Raw genomic sequence first — 22,042 nt, forward strand, 5'->3', positions numbered from 1 at the left:
CTAGGAGCGTCGGCTACCGACGTCCGCCGCAGCGGCGACAGAGTCAACATCCGGCGACGCAGAGATGCGCACGTTTCGGCGCTCGCCGAGAGAAAAGGGACGCTGCGACCGTGACTTCGGGACATGAGAGCGACGATGAAGCCCGCCAGCCTGCAAATCAGCACTTGAGGAGCACTAATTTCTAGTAGTACGAACAACAGAGGATTCAGGCGGTTTACTTGAGTTTTACCTAGGATCAATCTTCGCTTCTAAAGTTCATCCTGAAATAATCAAGAAGCTATCCTTTCTATCAGCGAGGTAACGCACCTCTTTCTCTCAGTCACGAACGGTTCTATAATCCCCTTTTTAAAATAGAAATGGTTGGATGCATACTATTCGATATTTCGTTAGCTAATTACTAAATCCTTTCGTTCGTTACATCTAATATATTTCCATCGTGTTACATAGAAGTTGATTAATGAGTTGATAAATACTTTACTACTTACTTTTTTTTTTCTGTAAATGTCGCTATATTTTTGTACACTTTGATACTGTACAGGTTGTTTTTATACTTTTGTTTAGAACTGGATTAAGATTTTCGTAGTATTAACTAAATTAGTAGAGCTTCTATTAATTTTGTCTATTTAAAATTGTCCCGAGTTTGTAATTTGAATTTATTCAACTGTTCGAGTCAATGTTCGTTTTGCTGTATTTATTTGGTTATTTTAATTATTCTTTTGTGTAGAATTAAGTTTATCAGATATGTACGAAATAATGTATATTGTTTTATTCGATTTTATGTTGAATTGTTATTGTTATTACTCAATATTATTAACCGAATTCTTGTTGTATTTGTAAACATTTCATAATAAAAAATATAACCTTATTTCCGGTGTAAAATATTTACTTTTGTAAATATAATGATTAGAAGATTTTAATAACATTTTGTAATTGAAACTCTAGGAGACTATTATTCTTAAATACTCCAAAACATGAATCTGTTATGTTTTTATGTGTTAGTCTATTTATTAATACGATATTCTATAATATTAATGTTAAATGTATTCAATATTTAAAAAAAACAATTTATTACTGTTTATTTTTCTGTTTAATTTTAGATCAGGAGATTGTTTGTTTAGTGGTTCCTATTGTGGATACGTTATCACTACTTCTAAGAGTGTTCCTTGTCCCCTTGCCTCGCCCTAAGAGGTTCTCGACGTCCATAGTTTAGGACACGAGGTATGTTGCATTGTTATAATAATTGTTTTTGTTCATTTCTTTCCCAACTTAGAATTTAATTGAAAGTAACAAAACATCTCTGATATCTAATTTGAATTTTCTAACTCACCTTTAATGATATAATTTGGTATGAATTGTTTCAGAGCCATGTCATCGGGCGCAGGTTCAAGTGGAACTGGCCGGGGGCGTGGTTCATCGCTAGCAGACAATAAGCCAGAAAGTAAGGAAGCGAAGCCAAATCCAAAGATGTCAAAAGCTTTAGGAACATCTGCCAAGAGGTAGCACGTCCATCATTCAAAATTAAAGACTCTTCTGTGTAGGCTTGTAATGACTTCGTTAATCTTCTTGTCACAGGATACAGAAAGAATTGGCAGAAATAACGTTAGATCCACCGCCAAATTGCAGGTTTGCACTTTTTTATTAACTTTCACATTAGTATAACATGATTAAGATAGTCTGGTACTTACAAGATTTAATTTTCCAAATTTTCCCACAATTTTTTCAAAGTGATGCTTCTTAGATTCAAATCTTTAAAACAACTCTTTTAAACACGAAGTAATATATTATTTTATTATTTGTTTTATAGTGCTGGACCTAAGGGAGATAATTTATATGAATGGGTGTCAACTATACTTGGACCACCTGGTTCAGTTTATGAAGGAGGAGTATTCTTCTTAGATATACACTTTTCTCCGGAATATCCCTTTAAACCACCAAAGGTACGTTAATAATATAATTAATTATTTTAATTATATAATAAGTCTTTATATTTACAATTTTATGCAATCAGGAATTTCATAATAATGAACTAACAAAACAGTAAAATATGTACTGTGAAAATGAAATTATTATATGAAATTTATAATAAATTATTTCTACTTTAATGTGCTCAGAACTGATTTTATGTAATGCCGTACTAACTGCTATATTTATTGAAAACAGAAAAGCTGAATATTTAATATAATTATTGAATATATATTTTGTAGCAATTGTAACTAACAGTGCACGTCGCAAAATGTTCATAGCGCAAATCATGCAAATTAAAGTACATAAAAGAATCTTATACATCTTATTCTAATTGCTTACTTTTATTGCTTTTCTATTTTATAACACAACATTCTATTCGTTATAGTTCATCTTCATTTCCATTACATTAGATCTTCACTTTCTCGTTAAATAGGGTGTCTAGTAAAAACAATCTAAATTTATGTTTTAGTAGTTGTCTAGTACTGAACAATTTTCAATTAAAATTGAATCTAAAAAGAAATGGTAGAATTAAAAATTATAAACAGAAACAATGAGAAAATGGAAAGTATTGCCCCCTTTAAATGTTTATATTTCATGCTGACCAGCACTTTGATATATTTGAAAATCTATATTAAATTTTAATATGGAGAAATAGTGCTGAAATACAGTATACATTTTTTTTTCTTTTAAAGTTATTCATCCCTAATAATAACTCATTTTGAATGAAAATTCTATCAGCGGTTTTTCAGTTGCTTGCCGCGTTTTTTTCAGGATTCTCATCCTCCATTATGTGATGCGAATGGAAAGTCCATTGTGGGTCCCTGACGATCCACGTGGCACGGAAAAAGCAAGGGGCGTTAAATTACTAGTAAATAATTAATTGTTAACATAACGTTTTTAGGTCACATTCCGAACTCGCATCTATCATTGTAATATAAACAGTCAAGGTGTTATTTGTCTGGACATACTAAAGGACAATTGGTCACCCGCACTTACAATTTCCAAGGTCTTACTGTCCATTTGTTCACTTCTAACAGACTGCAATCCAGGTAAGATACAATCCACATTTATTGTAATTAAAGTTGAGCATTTTCATAAGAACGTTAATTAAATTTGTTGCTCTTTCTTTCTAATGAAAACAACATTTCACGACATATTAGTTTCTTTACGTGTTTCTATATGATTTTCAGTAATTGATAAACGTGACCTATAGAATCATTCCTTAAAATATTTAACAAAGTAAGACAGCTTACAGAATTTATTATTATTTGTTTTAGCGGATCCCCTAGTGGGGAGCATAGCAACACAGTATCTCCAGAATAGAGAAGAACACGATCGTATAGCACGGCTTTGGACTAAACGTTACGCCACATGAACAACTTTTTGAAAAATCCTGCCCTTTTCATTTCTTCGAAACGAAGAACGGCCACTTAAGGGAGCCCATTTAACTATACTGAAATTTTGATTATTCGAATCGATAAATTATTTTTAATAAATTAATTAAACGTTAGTTAAATTCTCTCGGATTAATCGAATGTTTAACTTATCAATAAACGATTAAATACAGAAGTGCACGATTGCTTGATCTTGATCCGAAGAAAGATAAATATATTCGTTTACATTGAACTTTATGAAAGATGAATGAAAACTTTTTACATATATTCGGTTGATCGATTAAGCGATTATGGGCGTTGCTTGGTGAATCATCTTTTATGTAAAAGAGATAAAGGAACAAATTTTCAAGTAAAATCGATAAAGTAAGTTAAAAGTCATTAAAAATGTGCTGTTATTCGATGATACGTACAAATTTTTGTGTATGTTTAATTTGTTACAAATGTTCATTCGAATAATCATGATTCTGGTTCTCCGTACCTTCGAAAAACTTATTGTATGTATATGTATATCGATCGAAGGACTGCTTTAAATGAAAGACTCTTCAAGATCGTCGATTCGATCATTGTGATGTGCTTTTATATCGAGTATGTAAATGTGCCTAAGATGAATGAATGTGCGTACATGTGCAACCAAACTCTCTTTCACTCTCTAACTCTTGAGACAAAAATTCATCGTCCATCGTATATTCTTACGTACATATAGTTAATTAGCGTTATAATCAAAATGATTACTTAAATTTTTTTCATCATACATTTTTTATGATGAATAATTTCTTTTAATTATGAATATATATTCCTTCAATTATTTAAACAAAACATACTAACGTAGAACATTTTCCAAATACAGAAATATTTCACTAGGAAGGTTAAGGAGCGAGAATAATCAATTCGTGTCAAGTAATTATAATAAGACATTTTTGTTTATATTTCTAACAAATATGACTTAAGAGTGAAAGGGTGAAAGTGAGGGACCTCCGTTTTTTTGTCCTCCGTTTTGTTCATTTGCTCGTTTTAAGAACTCGCGATGAGATAGTATTTAAAAGGATACGTCCATCGATAGTATCGAATAATAGGTTAGGCAATATTATGAACAATACGAATAATTCGACTTGTAAGTAATTACGCTGATAGTTATCTTAAGGGGCCCTATTAAATTTTTAGTTTTTCATATTTCTCTATCAAGTTTACATAAAGTAAATAGAACCATTTAATTAAGTAACACTATTTATTCTGACAAAAAAAGCGCATAACGATTTGCGAACAAATTGTTTATATATACCTTGACCCTTTCGATTCAAAGATTAACTTAGTTATATTTATTCAGTAATTACGATAACAAATTCCTTTCTACTGGTCTCTTATGAATTTAGCGTTCAATAATATACGAATGCTCGTAATTAACTAAATGTTGCGCTTATTTAATTTGACAAGATTGGAATTTCGATTATTTGAAATTCCATTTCTAAATTATGTGGTACTTGGGCCTGTGACATTTAAATCGCTACAACTGTAAATAAACAAAATGTCCTGTATATTAGTGATAAACCATAGATCATGATTTTTATCAGAATTTTATCGATTACATTAACAAACTGATTATAGTAACATTAATGATAATTTCGTCTAATAAGTCTCACAAAGTTATTTTCTTTCGTTAGGAATAAATTAATTGAAAGAACGATTTAACTATGCGAATTGTGAAACTAACAAAATTTTATGCTAGTTAATGATGCAGATAATGTTAGCAGATTGCAGAATAATTCAATAATGGTTCCTTCTGGTAAAAAATAAATTTGCAGAAAAAAATGTTAATCATATAATATAAGCACTGAGAATTTACTATTTTAATTAACGATTTAGGTTTTTATACTCGCGTTGTGTGATAAAGTTTCATCGTTTATTTAAATTTAATCACTGTCAAAATTCCTGTAAATATATTCTGCAACTTTTTCAGAACACGATCTATAGATCTTTTGGACCACTGAAATTGTATATAAATTAAACGTTGAATCTGCTCTTTTTATAATTAAAAAGATTAGTCAAAAAGGGAATTATTTTTATCCAAAAATGTTATATCTGAGAAAATCTAAGAAGACAATTATTTCAATGATATTTGAATGAAAATCGATATTTTAATAATCTCAGAAACCTCAATTTAAATTGATTCGTAAATTCGATGAATTAAAACAAAAGAATGTTCAAGACACATCTTTTAGCTATCTAAGTGTCCGAAGATTGTTTAAAAACATTTAAAATTATGTGTTACGATGTACGAATTACCGTTTAAATTGAATTCTCATTCTACTCTATTCTTTCCTGCGAATTTATTTGTTTTATCAACAAATAGTTGTAGGACAGTACAGGAGAGCATCCCATATAATACTGAATGTTAGCTGCTAATCATAAATAAATATAACAAAATAAAAGAAAAAGTCTGATCATATAGAATTCTCGCCGCCCTTTTTTCTTTACTTTGAAGCGATCGTTTTTTGTTCCAATTTCCTCTAATATATCAACTTTAAAAAATATTTTATACAAATAGGAATAATTTTCTCACAATTTAATTATTTTATGTAATATACATCGAATGGCAAATTTCTTAACTCCTACATGTCGATTTGTAGAGCAAACTTGTAAATAAATTTTGATTTAATGTTATGAAGTCTGTTAATTGGAAAATTATATCAAACCATAAATTCTCACGGAAATAATAATTATGCCGTGGGATAAATTAATGCAATGCTTACTTACTATAGTTTATTAATATAGATAAAAGTTATACGAACAAGACGTGCTAAAGTGATCAGCTCCTAAAGAACGTTAATAATGTATCCATTAATTAATTAAAATACAAGTAGAAAAATATAATAAAAAACTAATAAACGTCATAAAAAACAATCGTTTTTTTTCTCATTTAATATTGATTCCGTATTTTTTTTTTTTAACCTTTCCATCAGTCTTTTCTTTTCAGCCGATTAATTAAGAATAATATACAAAACTTTCTGCTTCTTTACATGAAGCAATAATTACAATTTTTTTTTACAGAATTACATGAATCAATGTCGATCGGATCTTATCATTAAATGAGTGACGTTTGTTTTTGAATATGAAAGTTTTATGATTTAACCATGCGTTTAAAATTTAACATAGTTCAAAATGAAATACATGTATAAATCTATGACTTAAGACTACGAACTAAAACATCGTTAAACAGAGTCAATGTAACAAAAAACGAATCTACAATTTATAAATAATACAATTAAAAATTGATAATCGAATATATGAACCTCGAGAATGTTTCAACAAAATTTGCAATATACAAATCTAAGTGAGAACATATTCAAGTATGTATCAAGTTTCAAATAAACTGGTATTACAATTACTTTAATTAACTCTAATCAATTAATTAACCACTTAGACACATCGCTAAAAATTAGGGACACTTAACGTTTCGGTTATCGTCTACTGAGAAATATATACCTACTAATTGTTTCCTTTTACGATTACTTCTTACTTAAATATTATTGAAACCTCGCTTATTATCTCGCGATAACTATTGAGTCCCCCTGTATCGGTTCCAATTTACATAAATATCGAACACAGACAACTCATAGAGCTTCGTTAAATTATTTAGTTTATTTCGTATATTTTTCTAATAAATATTAAATTGCTCGATGAATTAAGCAAATTTGAAAATTTATAAAATTAAAAATTACATGAATTATTTGCGATAATAATGCTAAATTATTATGTGTAAATAGAACGGAGAATTTATGATATATAATATTTTTATAAAAGATGGGTCAACGCTTAACTACAGTCGTACAAGTATCGATGCTTAACCCATTCAGCTTAAACTGAGCTATATAAATCTGCGAGGCTGTAATCACTGCAATATACCAATTATTAGTTATTAGTTGACTACGGATCTTTATGCAAAATAAAATCTTGGTGAACGTGCCTACAAAAATTGAATCTAAATAGGAATTTATTTTATTCTGCAAATAGTAAAACATGAACTTTACTTTCAATCTTTTTTATATTCTTGCATATTGTAAGTTTGCATTTTGTAAGTTCTTGCACATTCAAATTTCCTATAAATGCATAAAGATCCGCAGGCTAGTTATTAGTATAGTAATATCAATTATTAACGTAGTTCGAAATGCGTCACCACGAGTCTGAGACAACACCTCTCAGTCCTAAACGCAATATCAATGCAGTTTGTTCAGACCAAGTTCAAAATAAATTAAGCTGAATGAGTTAAACATAATTGTAAGGTCCCAGAGACCCCTTTTGAAAAGGGAGCTATAAAATGAACTTGAACAATTTTGGAAATTACTAAACAATAATAAATATATAATTGTAGGAATAGAAAAAATTTCCTTCTACTTTTTTTCTTTATCTTAGAATAAAGATGTATCAAACAAATGTCGAAAGTGAACTTTAACAAATCATTTTTTTCGAAGCAATTAATTATTCACGACAAAATTCTACACCTATTATATAATTATACATTTAAATTTTAGCAAGGAAACGTTCGTGAGCGATCACAGCGCCAAATTGGACGGCGTAAATGCACCGAAGTATACCAATACAATAATATTGTTATAGTTCAGTGTGTTAATGTTGCTTTAACCTTTTGTGCTCGGGTGGCGCCTCTAAGGCGACACATGTAATTTAAAAATGATTTTGTAAACGTACAATTTCAAATTCACTTACATCAGAATACAACTAATTATGAATTGAAATAATACTACATTGAGTCATGAACGTTCGTAGGTGTTTTTCTTCGAAGTAGACTTTTTGGTTTCATAGAAATTTATTATAAAAATGGACTGGATTTGATTCTATAGAATATAGAAAAATGCCTCGAGCGCAAAGGGTTAAGTTTTCATGTAACATAAAATCACGTCACGACTTTTGACATTGTATGTTCAAACTTTGAACTTCAAAGTTTAACCTTTTCTGATTCCAATATATTCGAAAGTTAAACGATGCGTTATTACTTTTTAATCGCAAATATCTATTCCATTATTTTTTATATAAATAATTAATTTCAAAATATTACCAGCCGTCAAAATTATGTACAAAATATAACACAAACTGAGTTTAAGACTGTACTAACTGCAACTCCTCAAAGTTAAATGACTTCTAGAAGAGCGTACGAAATACTTTATTTATTAAAACAATAATCTTTGGTATAATATAACTCATATTTGACGAAAGAAATATTAATGCGGTCCCTGGGGCCGTGCAACTATTGTTAAGGGTTAATTTACAATTACTAAAACTATCTAAAACATTAATCATTGTTTCTATGAACAATTCGAATTATTACAAAGTTAAACAACCACTTATTTACATTTCGATACAAGTGTTTTCTCGTCATCTTTGAAATGAACGTAATCGAGTGATCTAAAAGTATAAAATTAAATTTATAGAGTATGTGTATAATTTTAATTTCATATGTATATTAGTCATATAGCTCTAAAGATGAATCGAAAAGCAAATAAATGGATCTTTAAAACTTCTCGATTAATAATTCGAATTACTTTTACGATGAATAAATGATTTCAATTTTGTTCTTTCTGGCAATCATAGAAATAGAGCAGGATTCGAATTTTGGAAACTTTAAAAGTTATTCTGGTTGGCTTTTTTGTTATTTAATTCTTTCAGACTTTTCTTATCTTAAGCCGAGGTACCTGGAAGTACCCGACCCAATTCTTTTGATTACTCGGTAACTTTCTTGTTACATTAAAATATGCGAGATTTCAAAATAAGGAAAAAGGGGATTGCAATGACAATTATTGTAATTACAATAAAATTCGTGTTAAATCGACGCAATGCCGTGAGTGAGCAATATTATTTCGTGACTTTTTTTTGGAAGCTGTTTTGCGTGAACGATAATAAAAATCTGTCGTCGCGAAATTTCGAATCGTTCGTGTTGACTACTATGCGATCGATTTTCTAAATTCTAAAGTTTGGACAAATTCTTGTATTCTTTTGTTGCACGATTCTACATAGCTTTTAAAAATGAAATCAATTTCTCTTTTGTCAACACTCAATCAATGATACAAATCGTAACTACATAAAAAGTCTAAAAGAGGTAGTCAAAGTTTAAAAGCTTACTTCACACATTTTAAGAACAAACAGATAGAATTATAGATCATTCTTATCCAGTACAAACAACCGAAGATAAAATAAAGAAATGCTTTAGGAATTTTACGACCTTTTTCTTTTTTATCCTTAAAATGAGTAAAATATATACTTCTAAAGTTTGGTCATCTATTTTGGTTACAACTTGTATAAAAGAGTATAATTATAAAAATTGTAATTTGTAAAACTGCTCGAGAATAGATAAATGTATGTCTTTTTTTTCTAACTTAATGACTTATAAACTTTTTGTAGAGAGTTCATTGACAAAGATATAAATTGTTTTTCTACTTTAGATGTTTATATTAACTTTGTAGTTACTGAAGCTGGATAACAATATTTCTAATACTTACGAACTGCAATTCAGTATAAAAAAAATGGATGATTTTTAACTTAAATTTGTATTGTACAGTTCACTTTATGTCATTTTAGCTTATATAAAATGATAGTATATGTAAGTTTAGAGAACAAAAGAATAGTTCATACCAATTGAAGTCGATAAATAAAATTAAGTATTCACATATTTATTTGATTATTATTAATGTTTACGATAACAAAATACTATTAATAGAAAATAAGGTATTACGATACACCTTCAATATTTTGTCTTCAAATTCAGGAATTCACAAATTGAAGAATATAAAAAGTAAATATTTATCCAGCTCCGCTATACACGCTAAAAATGCATTTTACAAAATAAAACTACAACATACTAAATGAATTAAACATGTTGCACAGAGTGAATATTTAAAAGATGATTTTCATTTTAATATATTGAGGCACTGAAAGAGTCTTTCAGACTGTAACACACATCAAGCCAAATATATAGTGATCATCCTATCTCCGTTCAAAACATTCGTATGTCGCAAACTTTAATTTCATACACGGCGCAGTCTAAGAAGGAGCAGTTTGGTTTTTACCATTTGGCAGATAGTGGCAGTAAGTGAATTATAATTCTCCAATGGTCTGCTTTCTTCTTAAGATAAACTGCAGATGAACATTGGTTTAGTCTGCAGTCAGGTTCTAAGTAAATGGTCTTGCGACGACTTTAGAATTATTCTTTTAATGAATGCACGACGAACAACACTTAGAGTTATAATGCCTCCTAATGGATGTCAGATCAGTGTGCTGCGGTTTCGCTGGAAGTAGAATATAATTAAATTGTTCATGACAATATATAATTTCGGTTAGAATACATTCAGTGCCATGTGTGGCAAAGCAAGAATGTGCAGTTTACGCTTTCCAAAATAAGGAACTTAATTTAGGATATTGAATATTACATTATTAATTATACAATAAAATGCTAGATAGAGTAAGATTGTACTTAAATTTGAGATTCATTTCAAGATGTTAATATTCAGTGGCATTATAACTTAATTCTGTCACAAACAGAAAACCTCTATATTATTGACTGCCATAATGGACTGCTTTAATAGAGTTGTTTTTTTAAGTTGGAGATTAGATTCCCTCATATCTCTGTATCTTGAGCCACAACAAAGGGGTTTAAGAGAAACAGCTTCAGGACCTTGGTCAGCTGAAGCTGTAGCCTTTCCTGAACTGTTCCAGAGAAAGCAAACAAACGAATCAAAAATGCACACTACTGCTATCACCTTATATGGTAGCTCATAGACTCCTTGTCTACTTCATTACACTCTAACTGTCAACTTGAGTACTGAATCCAATAGCTTGGAAGGTATCCTTCGCTTATATTAGGTATCACACACTGTCGAGTCATACAGACCCAATGTAAAATTTTCATATGTAAAGATCATTGGCATCAAAAGTATGTGAATTTATTGGCACTATTTATTGTTATCAATGATACAGTTTATTTAATCCATCATTTGATCCATTAATCTCAATGTATTTCTTTATAAATAATAAATTTGTAATCAGTGAAACCTATTATTTAATTAAACTTTGAACCAAATAAAAATATCCATTCCATCAATTTAATATTCAACGTCCAAATTGTGGAAAGCGTAGATATAAAAATCAAGTTTTTAAAAAATTGTACACCGTTAATGTTTAACTGAACACATTTGTTTACTAAATGCATCGATTTTGCCTCAGTGCAGACACAGTTCCATTTTGTATACAGAACTGATTTCAAAGTTTTCCAAATATACAATCGTGCAATCATATTACCTTAATATTAAATTTATTAATAATAATGTATGGCGTCAACACTACGTAAACTTCGTATGAACAACAGAACGCTCTCTCAATTCTTACATAAATAGTGATTTTTTCGGATCATATCTATGGAACACATGTACCTTTTTTAAGTGAAGTGCAATAACTGAATGACAGTCTTACTGGTATAAGCATAAAAATTGTTAGAAACAAAAGAAATTGAGCAAGATATTATGAATCGTTCGTATTAGAAATTAGTCGTAAGATAATGTAAACAGTAGTAAAAATGTATTACAAATTTTACTTATTATAAGTACTTTTAATCTATTTGATTATTACCCATAATGCTTTTTTAATATATAACCTTCTTTTTTAATAAACATTTTGTTGATTTCGCTATTGTTATTTTTATTTGATACTTAAAAAAAAATTATACATAATTTATCAAACAATAGGTAGACAAAATTACCATACAAAGTTCGAAAAGTCATAGCGCTAGAATATTTTTAATAAGGCTGTGAAATAAGCTGATATCTAATATAAGAACTTTAATTATTTTCATATTGAAAGCTTAACAGTTTCAACAATTACAATAATTTCTGTTTAATGTTAAATAAAAAATGAAGTAACATACTGAGATATCCAAGACGATGATCTGCAAATCAAAGCTATGAAGAAACGTGATTGTAACAAAACGAATGCTAATATTTATGTATATAAAATTGATATCTTAACATATATATTACTTTCACTTTATAGTTCTTGAATCTTCATATGTAGTTTCGTAACAAAGTAAAATTATTCTTGTTCCATTAACATACAATAAAAGTGATCAGTCTTAAAAAAAACAGTCAGAAAGACATGATACTGCACAAAAATACTTGCTTCATTTTATAACAAAACTTTTAGCATCAAAACAAAAGTTTCTGAATAAAATTTTAAACGTTAGTTATAATACAAATACCACCGAAATTACTGCTGCTACTAATAATAAGAATGGCAGTAGCAGCAGCAGTAATAATAATAGAAGTGAGAGTGATTATTTCTACATGCATAATAGAATATAAAACATAATATTTATTAACAATGACAGCTTTGATAATTTTAGGTAGAAGTAAATTCCTTTATACAGGGTGTTTACAAAAATGTAAGATATTTCTTTTAAGACGAATTCTACATGTCGAATAAGGAAAATAATCATTTATCATTCTGCAATCTGAGGATTCATTTTCTATATGTAAGCATTTTAGCCATGAATTCCAGGTAATTTTTACTGATTTCAGCATCGCAGAACTACAATTTAAAAGTCACAAGAGTGAAAAAAATGTAGTTTAATTGTCAAATTGCAAATTGGTAGAAGTGTTCCTAATTTTTATGGCTGGAACAGTTCTTAAAAGAAGTCTCACACTTTTATGAGCACCTTGTATAGAAGTAGATGATTCTGTCTTCCATTTTTTGTGCAACATGGTAAAAATGATATACAATGTGCAGTTTGTGCAATATTCTGTTACTGAAAGAGAAAAACTGGAACAATTGTCACATAAATGTGTGATATCGAAAGAAATAGAGCACATTTCGGAGCCTGAGTGCAATTTTTAAGCAATAGAACTGTAGATAACTGTCTGCTTACACAGTCTCGTACTCGCGACGAATTGAACGTGCCAAACAGCATGCGAAGATTACTCCGATTAACTGAAATAAAAAAAATCCGTTATATTTTTTAAAGGTATCAGGGATAATTCATTATATTTAACATTCAAAATATTTAAACATATTTTTTAGCGTGTTACATGGATCTATAAATATTCGTATTAACTAAATAAACATTTCCTATTTAATTATTACGCCTAATACATTTTTACATAAATAAGGAAGTAGGCACAATACAAATAATGAACTACGTTTTATTCATGAGCACAAATAACTATGAGTCATGTTTAATGGATGATACGTGCGTAATTATTGTGCTGAAGTACATGGACAAAAATATTTTTCTAGCCGCTTGAATCGAAAAAAAAAACCACTAGGTACATAAAAATGTTAGTTTTTGGGAACAATTCTGTAAGAGTTTCACTTCGTTATTTCATTTTTTCATATATTTATAAGTGTAATTAGTGAACAAAAATTCCAAAATTAATTTAGCATAATTGAGTTGTATTCAGAAATGATAAGATTAAGGAGGCGTAATACTGTGAAAATGAGCTTCGAAGCTTCAAAGTCTGATTTCATTTAGTTATAGTTTATCAATAATATCGATGTAATATTAAATTAAATTGGAAATAAATATAAAATAAATAAGTAATAATTACCTGAATAATAGCAATCCCAATGCCCACACCACCCAAAATCAATGCATTATGCTCAATAGCTTGTTGAAGATTATGCATACACCCATTTTCATATATGTAAATTGAATTCAGGTCACATTCAGATCCTTTTGGTACTTCTCTACAGCAAGAATTTGGTACGATGTTGTCCACGAAACCAAAGCGACTCCAGTCATTTGAGCTAATCATTCCACAACATTGTAGCTGAAATTAAATAATTATTTTTTATTATATACTTGCTATATATTATCACATGCGAGACCTACTCTAGCAAAATATACAGCTAAAGTGGGTATCAAACCATTTCCATCTTTTTATACAATTATGAAATTAATCTAGTAATTTTTTAAGTACTGACTTTTCTTAGGCTGCAAGGTCAATATTTCAATGCAATTTGTGTTTGTTTAATACATTCGCGCCGGCGCTGGTATTTATTTTTCTCGCCATGGGGCGGCGCGGTGGTTCACGGCATTTGATAAACACGCAAGCCACAGGCTCTACACGCCGCTCGATGAGAGAGGCAAGCGCGAGCCACCAGTGGTACACGCTGGCGCGAACGTGTTAAATTGATTTAAAAAAATTTAGTGTATTATTGTGACTTGGTTGAGCATGTGAGAACTTAATGGATAGCCTTGTATTTGCATATATTTAACATATAAGAACATAAACTTTACATTATGCATACTTACGTCATGTTGCATGATATCCCAAGATCTATGAATGTCATCATTGGTCATGTAGCTCTCCATTGTAGTATTCATTCGACTTTCTACCATATCCTGAACTTTTCCGCGCATCATATATCCAGAAATACCAGCACCAAGTTCCAGTGCGAATATTAGAAGGAGCAATACCGAGAACTATATGGAAAATAAAGTTGGATTGTATTTAATAATTAAATTATATTTAATCAATTTTAGTTTCAGAACTGTGTAAAGACTGATATATATTTAATGTAAAAAATATATAGTAGTGTAATCTCTACCGTGATTATCATGCAATGGTTCTCCTTGACAGCTCCACAACAGCCAAAGAATGATACAATGAACACAACAGCACCAACTACAATCATTAATACAGGTGCCACAAAGAACCAACTGTCCATAAAATTATTATATCCACTGTAAACTACAAGAATCACAGTGCCAACTGCAATAAACACGATCCCAGTTATCTGTAATCAATGAAATTTGATAGTTATGTTTAGAAACAATATTTACAAATATGAGCATTATTAGTAAATTACATTCATTTTTCTGCTATGTTGTTATTAGTAAATTAGGAATTGTGTAAAGAAAGTAAATTTATGTCTGTGATGATATTTTCATGTACAAAAGTAATGGTAAATGTATATTTTACCATTTTCTTTTATTATGTACATTTGCTTAAGTGAAGAGTTTTATTTAAAAAGGTGCGAAGTTGTATAACTTGACTATAACACCTAATGTACTAGTCCAACAATTGTTTGTTGTTTACATTCATTTAATTCTTACTTTACATTATGTACTTTGCATTTGCATTTGCTTAAATACTTCTCTTTATTATTCTTTGGCATCCCCATTAGAGGGTGTCAGTAGTTTGTTGGAGCTCACTGGCCACCTTTATAGCTCAGGAACCTTGGAATTGCTAAACCTGTACTGTAGCTACAATTAAACATAGCTACAGTCCCTGAGGGCTATAGTTGCTTAACATTCATTACTTTTGGTATACTCAAAGACTTTAATCTACATTTTCTAGAAAGAATTAAGCACATACTTTTATTTTATCTTAATTTAATACTGATATGATGAAATTTTAAATGTGCCAATATTCTTGTTCGTTACTGTATGTGCAGATAACTTGATTAAATTATCAGTTATAATATGATAGCAAAGTTTGTGCTTTTCATTGATAAAAGATTTGTCTTGTAACACCTATTCATTATTATTCTATCTATAATAAATTTATAAAAATTCCCTTAACAATGTGAAATCAGCTTACTTAAACATTTTATATTTAAGAAACGAAATACAATTATGTACAGACACATAACAAAGAGAAGCATTCACAGAATTCTCAAATATGTACATATAAGAAACACTATTTATAATATTAAATATATTTTTAAAGGCAGATAGGTACATGTAATTCACAAAGCATGTACATAAATAAGAATAATGCACAAGACTCTTCTAAACACGAATAATTTATAACTTAACCTATGGAATATGGATATGCAACCTATCTACAAATGCAGAGAGTAATTGCTTAATGGTTTCATTTCATCGATGGACTCGCAAAAGAAATAATAAAATTAAATTTTTACAATTAAACTGAAACCTATTGAAAGATGCTAATCATTAATAGTCGGTGCAGATTCTTTAGGTTGATTATGTTTTCAAGCTGATAAGTATGATTAGATTTATTCACAGTAAGAACATGACTAATAAAATGTAGAAGCTTGTACATGTAATATTTAATAAAAAGTTATTACTGAAAAAGGTTTATAATTACGTAAAACGAATTGAATAACAAGAATTAATATATGCTCTTGTGATATTTTTATAAAAACTCATTTGATTGAATGCATATTTTAGAATGTGTGCAACATTTTAAATATTACGTTTATATTCAACGACATAGTAAGACCTAAAATGTAATTGTTACAATGTAAAAGTGTAGAAATCGAGATCTTATCCATTTGAATCGATGATCAAAGTATCTCTCCTTACTACAAAGTAATTCTTATTTTTATTTATAGTCAATTTTATTTAGACTAAATCGTTTCATATAAAAAATATATTAATTTGAATATTTCATTGGAAATTTGGACTCGATAATATTTCTTAAAAAACAAGTTCTCACACTTGTTTCGAATAGTGAATGACGAAAACTGTAAACACTTCGATTTGTGATTATTTTCACACATTCGAATAAAATAATCGATAGCGGCATCGCTATAATTCAACGTAGTTTACTCGATGTACATTCAATTTGATCTTCTCGTTTTTCGTCGAGATGATAAATAAACGAATCTTTTCAAAAAATACCAAATAGATGATGGAAAACAAAACTAAGAATTACGGAAACACGAATACAATATGGTGACTCACTGCAAATATTAAGTTGAAGAGAAACGTCAGGTACTTGATACAAGCCATGCCGCCGGACACCATTGTTACAATCACTGTTCACTACTTTCGAGACAAACGGATACAAAAGTTACGAATTAACGCAAGAAATAGAACCAAGTGCTATGTGCGTTGTTCCGATAATTCCGTTACAATTATGCACCACAATACATGCACGCGCTTCGAAACTTCGCTGGAGAATACCCGTATTTTCGTCTATCCAACCAGCCTGGCTTGAATGCGCGCGCACCTTTCCCCTAATTTACTCAGAACTGGCTACGTTCATCGCAGAACCCTGGGTTCTAAATTTATTTAGAGTTACGCACACATCACCAACATTAATTGTTAAATATATACTTCTAATTAGGAAGGAACATAAAATCTTCGTATACGCTAAAGGAACTATTAAAAAAATACTGAAAGTATGGATTAAACGCAATAATTAAAAATTGCGCGTTTCACATAGAACTGCGTAGGAGAATAAAATCAATTTTATACTCGTAAGCAAGTATAAATAAAAACAAAATTTATGTTGTCGTTAATCTTGCTTGCAATGGAAGTATAACTAATTCCATTTTGATAACGAATTACTATTGGGTTATCTTTAAGTTACTTTTAAGTAACCAAAATCATGCACAACCAGCTAGACTGTAATTTCTTTGCTGGAAATAAATAATAAATAATTATATAATTGTATGCTTCTGCAACTAAACATATTCGTCACTGTACTCGTTCGTTAGAATAGTTATTTAATGTATTATACATACTATCTTGTAATTGAAGACTCGTAATAAATATGTATTTACACATGATATGTTAATTACATTCAATTTGAATTATTTTAATTCAATGAAATGTATTTATTCGCGATAGACGTTCAACAATACAATATGTATAATATATACGTACATATCTAACAAATAAAATTAAACTAATATAGACCCAATTGGGACCCAATACTTTAAAGTATTAAACTGTATTTAATATATGTTTATTTTAACAAGTTAATTAAATAAATGTAACTGTGTATATGACTAAGTTTTTAGTAAAAATGGTACAGGTAAAATGTGACACTTTTTACAATCAAAATTATTTATATTCATATTTTAAAGTATACGTTTCATACAATTTTTTTCAGACTATCCTCATTTGTAATTATGCAATTGGATTATTGCATCGAACCAACAGGTGTTTGGAAGAATTTTTGGTCAGTTATATAACTATTAACTATTTGCTACATACAAATTACGTTTTCGATTTTATCCCTCACTATGAGGCTGTTATGTAATATGTTTAGTTAAAATTTCTTCACTTAAATATTTCTGTTAGCGTTTTCTTTTTTCAATTTATGCCATGCTTAATCTGTTTCTTTATATAATTTAACATGTTTGTATGTTTTGCGTGCAAAAATATTATGCTTGTATTTTCATCCATATTGATGAAAATATATCATTACACTTTAAAGTGGTTTACTTTAATAATATGCATTCATCTTTTTTGTATTAATAATAAACGAATTAATACGAATTATACGGTCTAATAAATAATTTCTTCAATATATTTAAAAAAAAAACTATAGTTGCTTAATTGTTTGTTTCCTATTGTTATACAGTATTTTGTTACATTATAAAGGGAAAGAATACAACATAAGATTCAAATGAAACAATAAGACGGCCCTGAGTATATACAATGCACGTTCGTTGACGATTCTGCGCCTCCAGTTGAACAGCGACGAGTGCAATTTTACGATCGATCTCTTCATATTTGTCATGCAATCCATAAACCATCGGTGTGAATTGCAATCTATGCTATATTCCCACAAATTTCAAACCTTTACGATCTATACATAGAAGGAAACTCTGTAAGAGTATGTATTTTTGCAAACTTGCTTTTCCACGAATTGCTAATTTTCTTGAGTTTGTTAAATGATATCAAAGATCGAAAGCTTCGTTCGCAATTTTTGTTTACTCGCCCGTCTGAATGTTTCATCCATCAGAACTCGAAATTCGATTGATTTCGAACTTGTTCATACAAGAAATGTAATTATAAGAAAATGTATTTATTATATTTTGTTATAGGATACACTTAACTGTAACGAATTTTGGCGTGGGCCAAGCCTAATATAAAATGAACATTTGAGTTGGAAAATATGGTAAAATAATATTCAATAGAACATTTACTGTAGAATGGTTTCCCAGAAGGAAATGAATATTTCTCCAAGTAATTTTGATTTCATGATGTCGTTTATACATTACTGTATCTTTGTATTTTTTATAATAATGTTATAAAAATGTGTTTAGTTAAAATTCAATGTAATTTTGGAATAAAATACGGTAATAAACAATCAGTGCACATATTCCTTCTCTATTAAAAAATGGCTATTATTGTTACATAGGTCTGACTTTTGAATAATAAAGTATGCTAAAATATTATAAAATTGCTATGCTTTAATTCTGAATTGAAACAGAGAAAACAGCGAGAGAAAACACTTAGTAATTACAGTATGATATTTCATATTCATAGTTAGGTTTGTCCTTACAATCCCTTAATATTGATTCTTTGCATTTAATAGATACACGGTACGTCATTCGTTCCAGTTCGATATGACGCTAGTTTTACATTTATTGTGCATGTTCTTACATACGCCTAACCCAGACCTAATCCAAGCCTACTTTGGTTCGATACAACGCTAGTATTACAATTATTATTGGCAGGGAATTATTTTGGTTTATCGTGTATGGAAACTATATTCATTGATACGAAAATTCTTATTTTTCTCATATTTCGAATATAAAAAAAAGAGGCTATCACATATCTCATACTATCTATTTATGAATAAAAACTTACAGATCCTCAATCAAAGATTGAATGACAGCGGTTGATAAAGTAATTTTTGGAGAAAAAATATAACCGACTTTGAAAAATATTAAAACTGCACTGAAAAGTATGAAATAATTTCTATTTCCTTTATATTGAATTGTATTTAAATTACCAAACTTGGTTTAACTTTCTGTCTGAGGAACAAAAAATATGGCTATCATTATATCTACTTTAGAGATCGTATACATTAACACTATTCAATATTACCGGACCCCACCAAATACTATCACAAATCTACTCAGACAGTAATTCCATGGACAGAGTATGCAGGGTGTCCCAGAACTCCTGTAAGAACCGACAACCGGTAGTTGACACGATTCTGAACAACAATTTCCTTTGCAAAAATATCGATAGTTGACACGATTCTGAACAACAATTTCCTTTGCAAAAATGTCGGTGGGGGCTTCATTTTTGAATTATTAACGAAAAACACCGACCAATCACAGCGTTCGATTAGCACGCGCTCAGCTGGCTACGCCGTGACCTGGCGTAACCAGCCAATCCTGGCTCTAGCTTATACTCTTGCGGCTGAGCGCGCGCTAATCCGGCGCTGTGATTGGTCGGTGGATTGTCGTTAATAATTCAAAAATGAAGCCCCCACCGACATTTTTGCAAAAGAAATTGTTGTTCAAAGTCGTGTCAGCTACCTCCATTTCCGGTTCTTACAGGAGTTCTGGAACACTCTGTATACAGGGTAAGTCACCTAACGTTACCACCTCAAATATCTTTGTTGTTTTTAAAGATGTTTTCAAAAACATTTTTGTTTTTATGTCATTATTTTTGAAGATATCAAGGTCACCTTCATTTTTTGTCAAAATAAAACCACTCTTTTTCAAACACCTACAATGATAGTTTACTTTCATTGCGAATTCAACGACCATAATTAGTCAAGGTCATTTAAGGTCACGGAGTCAAGCCGAATAGCATACCTCCTTCGAAATAAACAACTCCGTTGGGATCGACGAGTTGCTTATTTCGAGACAATACTGTAAATCGCAGTTTAATTGAATAGAGGATGTTTGAAAACCTTAGTATGTTTACTACAAGCCTCACTTGTGATAAACGCATTCGGCTTTCATTTTGTAAATCTTATACGTTTTCTCTGTCCGTGACCTTGAATGATCTTGACTAATAATGGTCGTTGAATTCGCTATGAAAGGGACTATCATTGTAGGTGTTTAAAAAAAATGAAGGTGACCTTGATATCTTCAAACATAATGACATAAAACAAAAATGACATAAAAAAAATCGTGTGAGCACCATTGAAACATTAAACTTTGACCTTATGATATTTGATGTATCTTTAAAAACAACAAAGATATTTGAGCTTGGTAACGTTAGGTTACCATATGCACCCTGTATGTAGTTTAAGATTGTAATTATAATTATAGTTAAGATTTATAGCTGTTCATTTTATTGCAAATAAATAATAAAAATAAAAAATAATACGTAAAAAATAATATGTAACTAGTGTAATGTTAACTAAAATCCTATGTATATGCAGGGGGTTTCGTAACTAGTGTGAGAACGCGAAATCGGGAATATCTGAGACGATTATGAACAACAATTTTCTGATAAATATGTCGGTTGTATTTCGTTAATAATTTACAAACCAAGCCCGATTCGACATCTTTGCGAATTAAATTGTCGTTTATAATCGTCTCAGCTACCCCTCATTTCCGCATTTTAAGCTAGTTACAGGATACTCTATATATAAATATTCCTTTCCTAAAAATTAATATAACGTCATGAAAAGTTTTGTGAACGTTCTCGCAACGTACAGAGAACGTTACTTTCGGATATTTATAAAACATCCTGGAAATATCTACAGCAAACGTTCCATGGACGTTCTAAGTCCTAACTAATACCTTCGAAAGACGTTTAAAGAACCTAAACGGGACGTTCAGGGGACGTATGGACGTTATCAGGATGCCCATCGGATGTGCGAAACTTCCAGCACGGACGTTCTACGGATCTACACAAGATGTCCCTGTGCTATCTGGGTATAATTTTCATTATGGTAATCATGGAATTGAATTAATCGATAAGAGTGAAAATAATGAAAGTTCAAAACAAT

General features: G+C 29.9%; 2 protein-coding genes across 2 annotated transcripts; one reads left to right on the top strand and one right to left on the bottom strand.

Moving 5' to 3' along the window:
• The first annotated feature begins 29 nt into the window (after nucleotides 1–29).
• Nucleotides 30–4,891, top strand: LOC128887979 (ubiquitin-conjugating enzyme E2-24 kDa). The gene is made up of 7 exons (XM_054144530.1): nucleotides 30–297; nucleotides 1,098–1,218; nucleotides 1,362–1,496; nucleotides 1,573–1,623; nucleotides 1,805–1,937; nucleotides 2,867–3,014; nucleotides 3,243–4,891. The coding sequence occupies exons 3-7, from the start codon at nucleotides 1,366–1,368 to the stop codon at nucleotides 3,338–3,340; spliced, it is 561 nt and encodes a 186-aa protein (XP_054000505.1). The 5' UTR covers nucleotides 30–297; nucleotides 1,098–1,218; nucleotides 1,362–1,365; the 3' UTR covers nucleotides 3,341–4,891.
• Nucleotides 4,892–7,513: 2,622 nt separating this feature from the next.
• LOC128887923 (CD63 antigen-like) lies at nucleotides 7,514–17,310 on the bottom strand. Its single transcript, XM_054144422.1, has 6 exons — nucleotides 17,068–17,310; nucleotides 14,961–15,149; nucleotides 14,665–14,835; nucleotides 13,958–14,179; nucleotides 13,279–13,340; nucleotides 7,514–10,651 (listed from the first exon to the last, which is right to left on the bottom strand). The coding sequence occupies exons 1-6, from the start codon at nucleotides 17,128–17,130 to the stop codon at nucleotides 10,633–10,635; spliced, it is 726 nt and encodes a 241-aa protein (XP_054000397.1). The 5' UTR covers nucleotides 17,131–17,310; the 3' UTR covers nucleotides 7,514–10,632.
• Between the last annotated feature and the right edge of the window lie 4,732 nt (nucleotides 17,311–22,042).

The sequence above is a fragment of the Hylaeus anthracinus genome, unplaced genomic scaffold (assembly GCF_026225885.1).
Source record: "Hylaeus anthracinus isolate JK02 unplaced genomic scaffold, UHH_iyHylAnth1.0_haploid 0, whole genome shotgun sequence".
In the NCBI taxonomy this organism is placed as follows: Eukaryota; Metazoa; Arthropoda; class Insecta; order Hymenoptera; family Colletidae; genus Hylaeus; species Hylaeus anthracinus.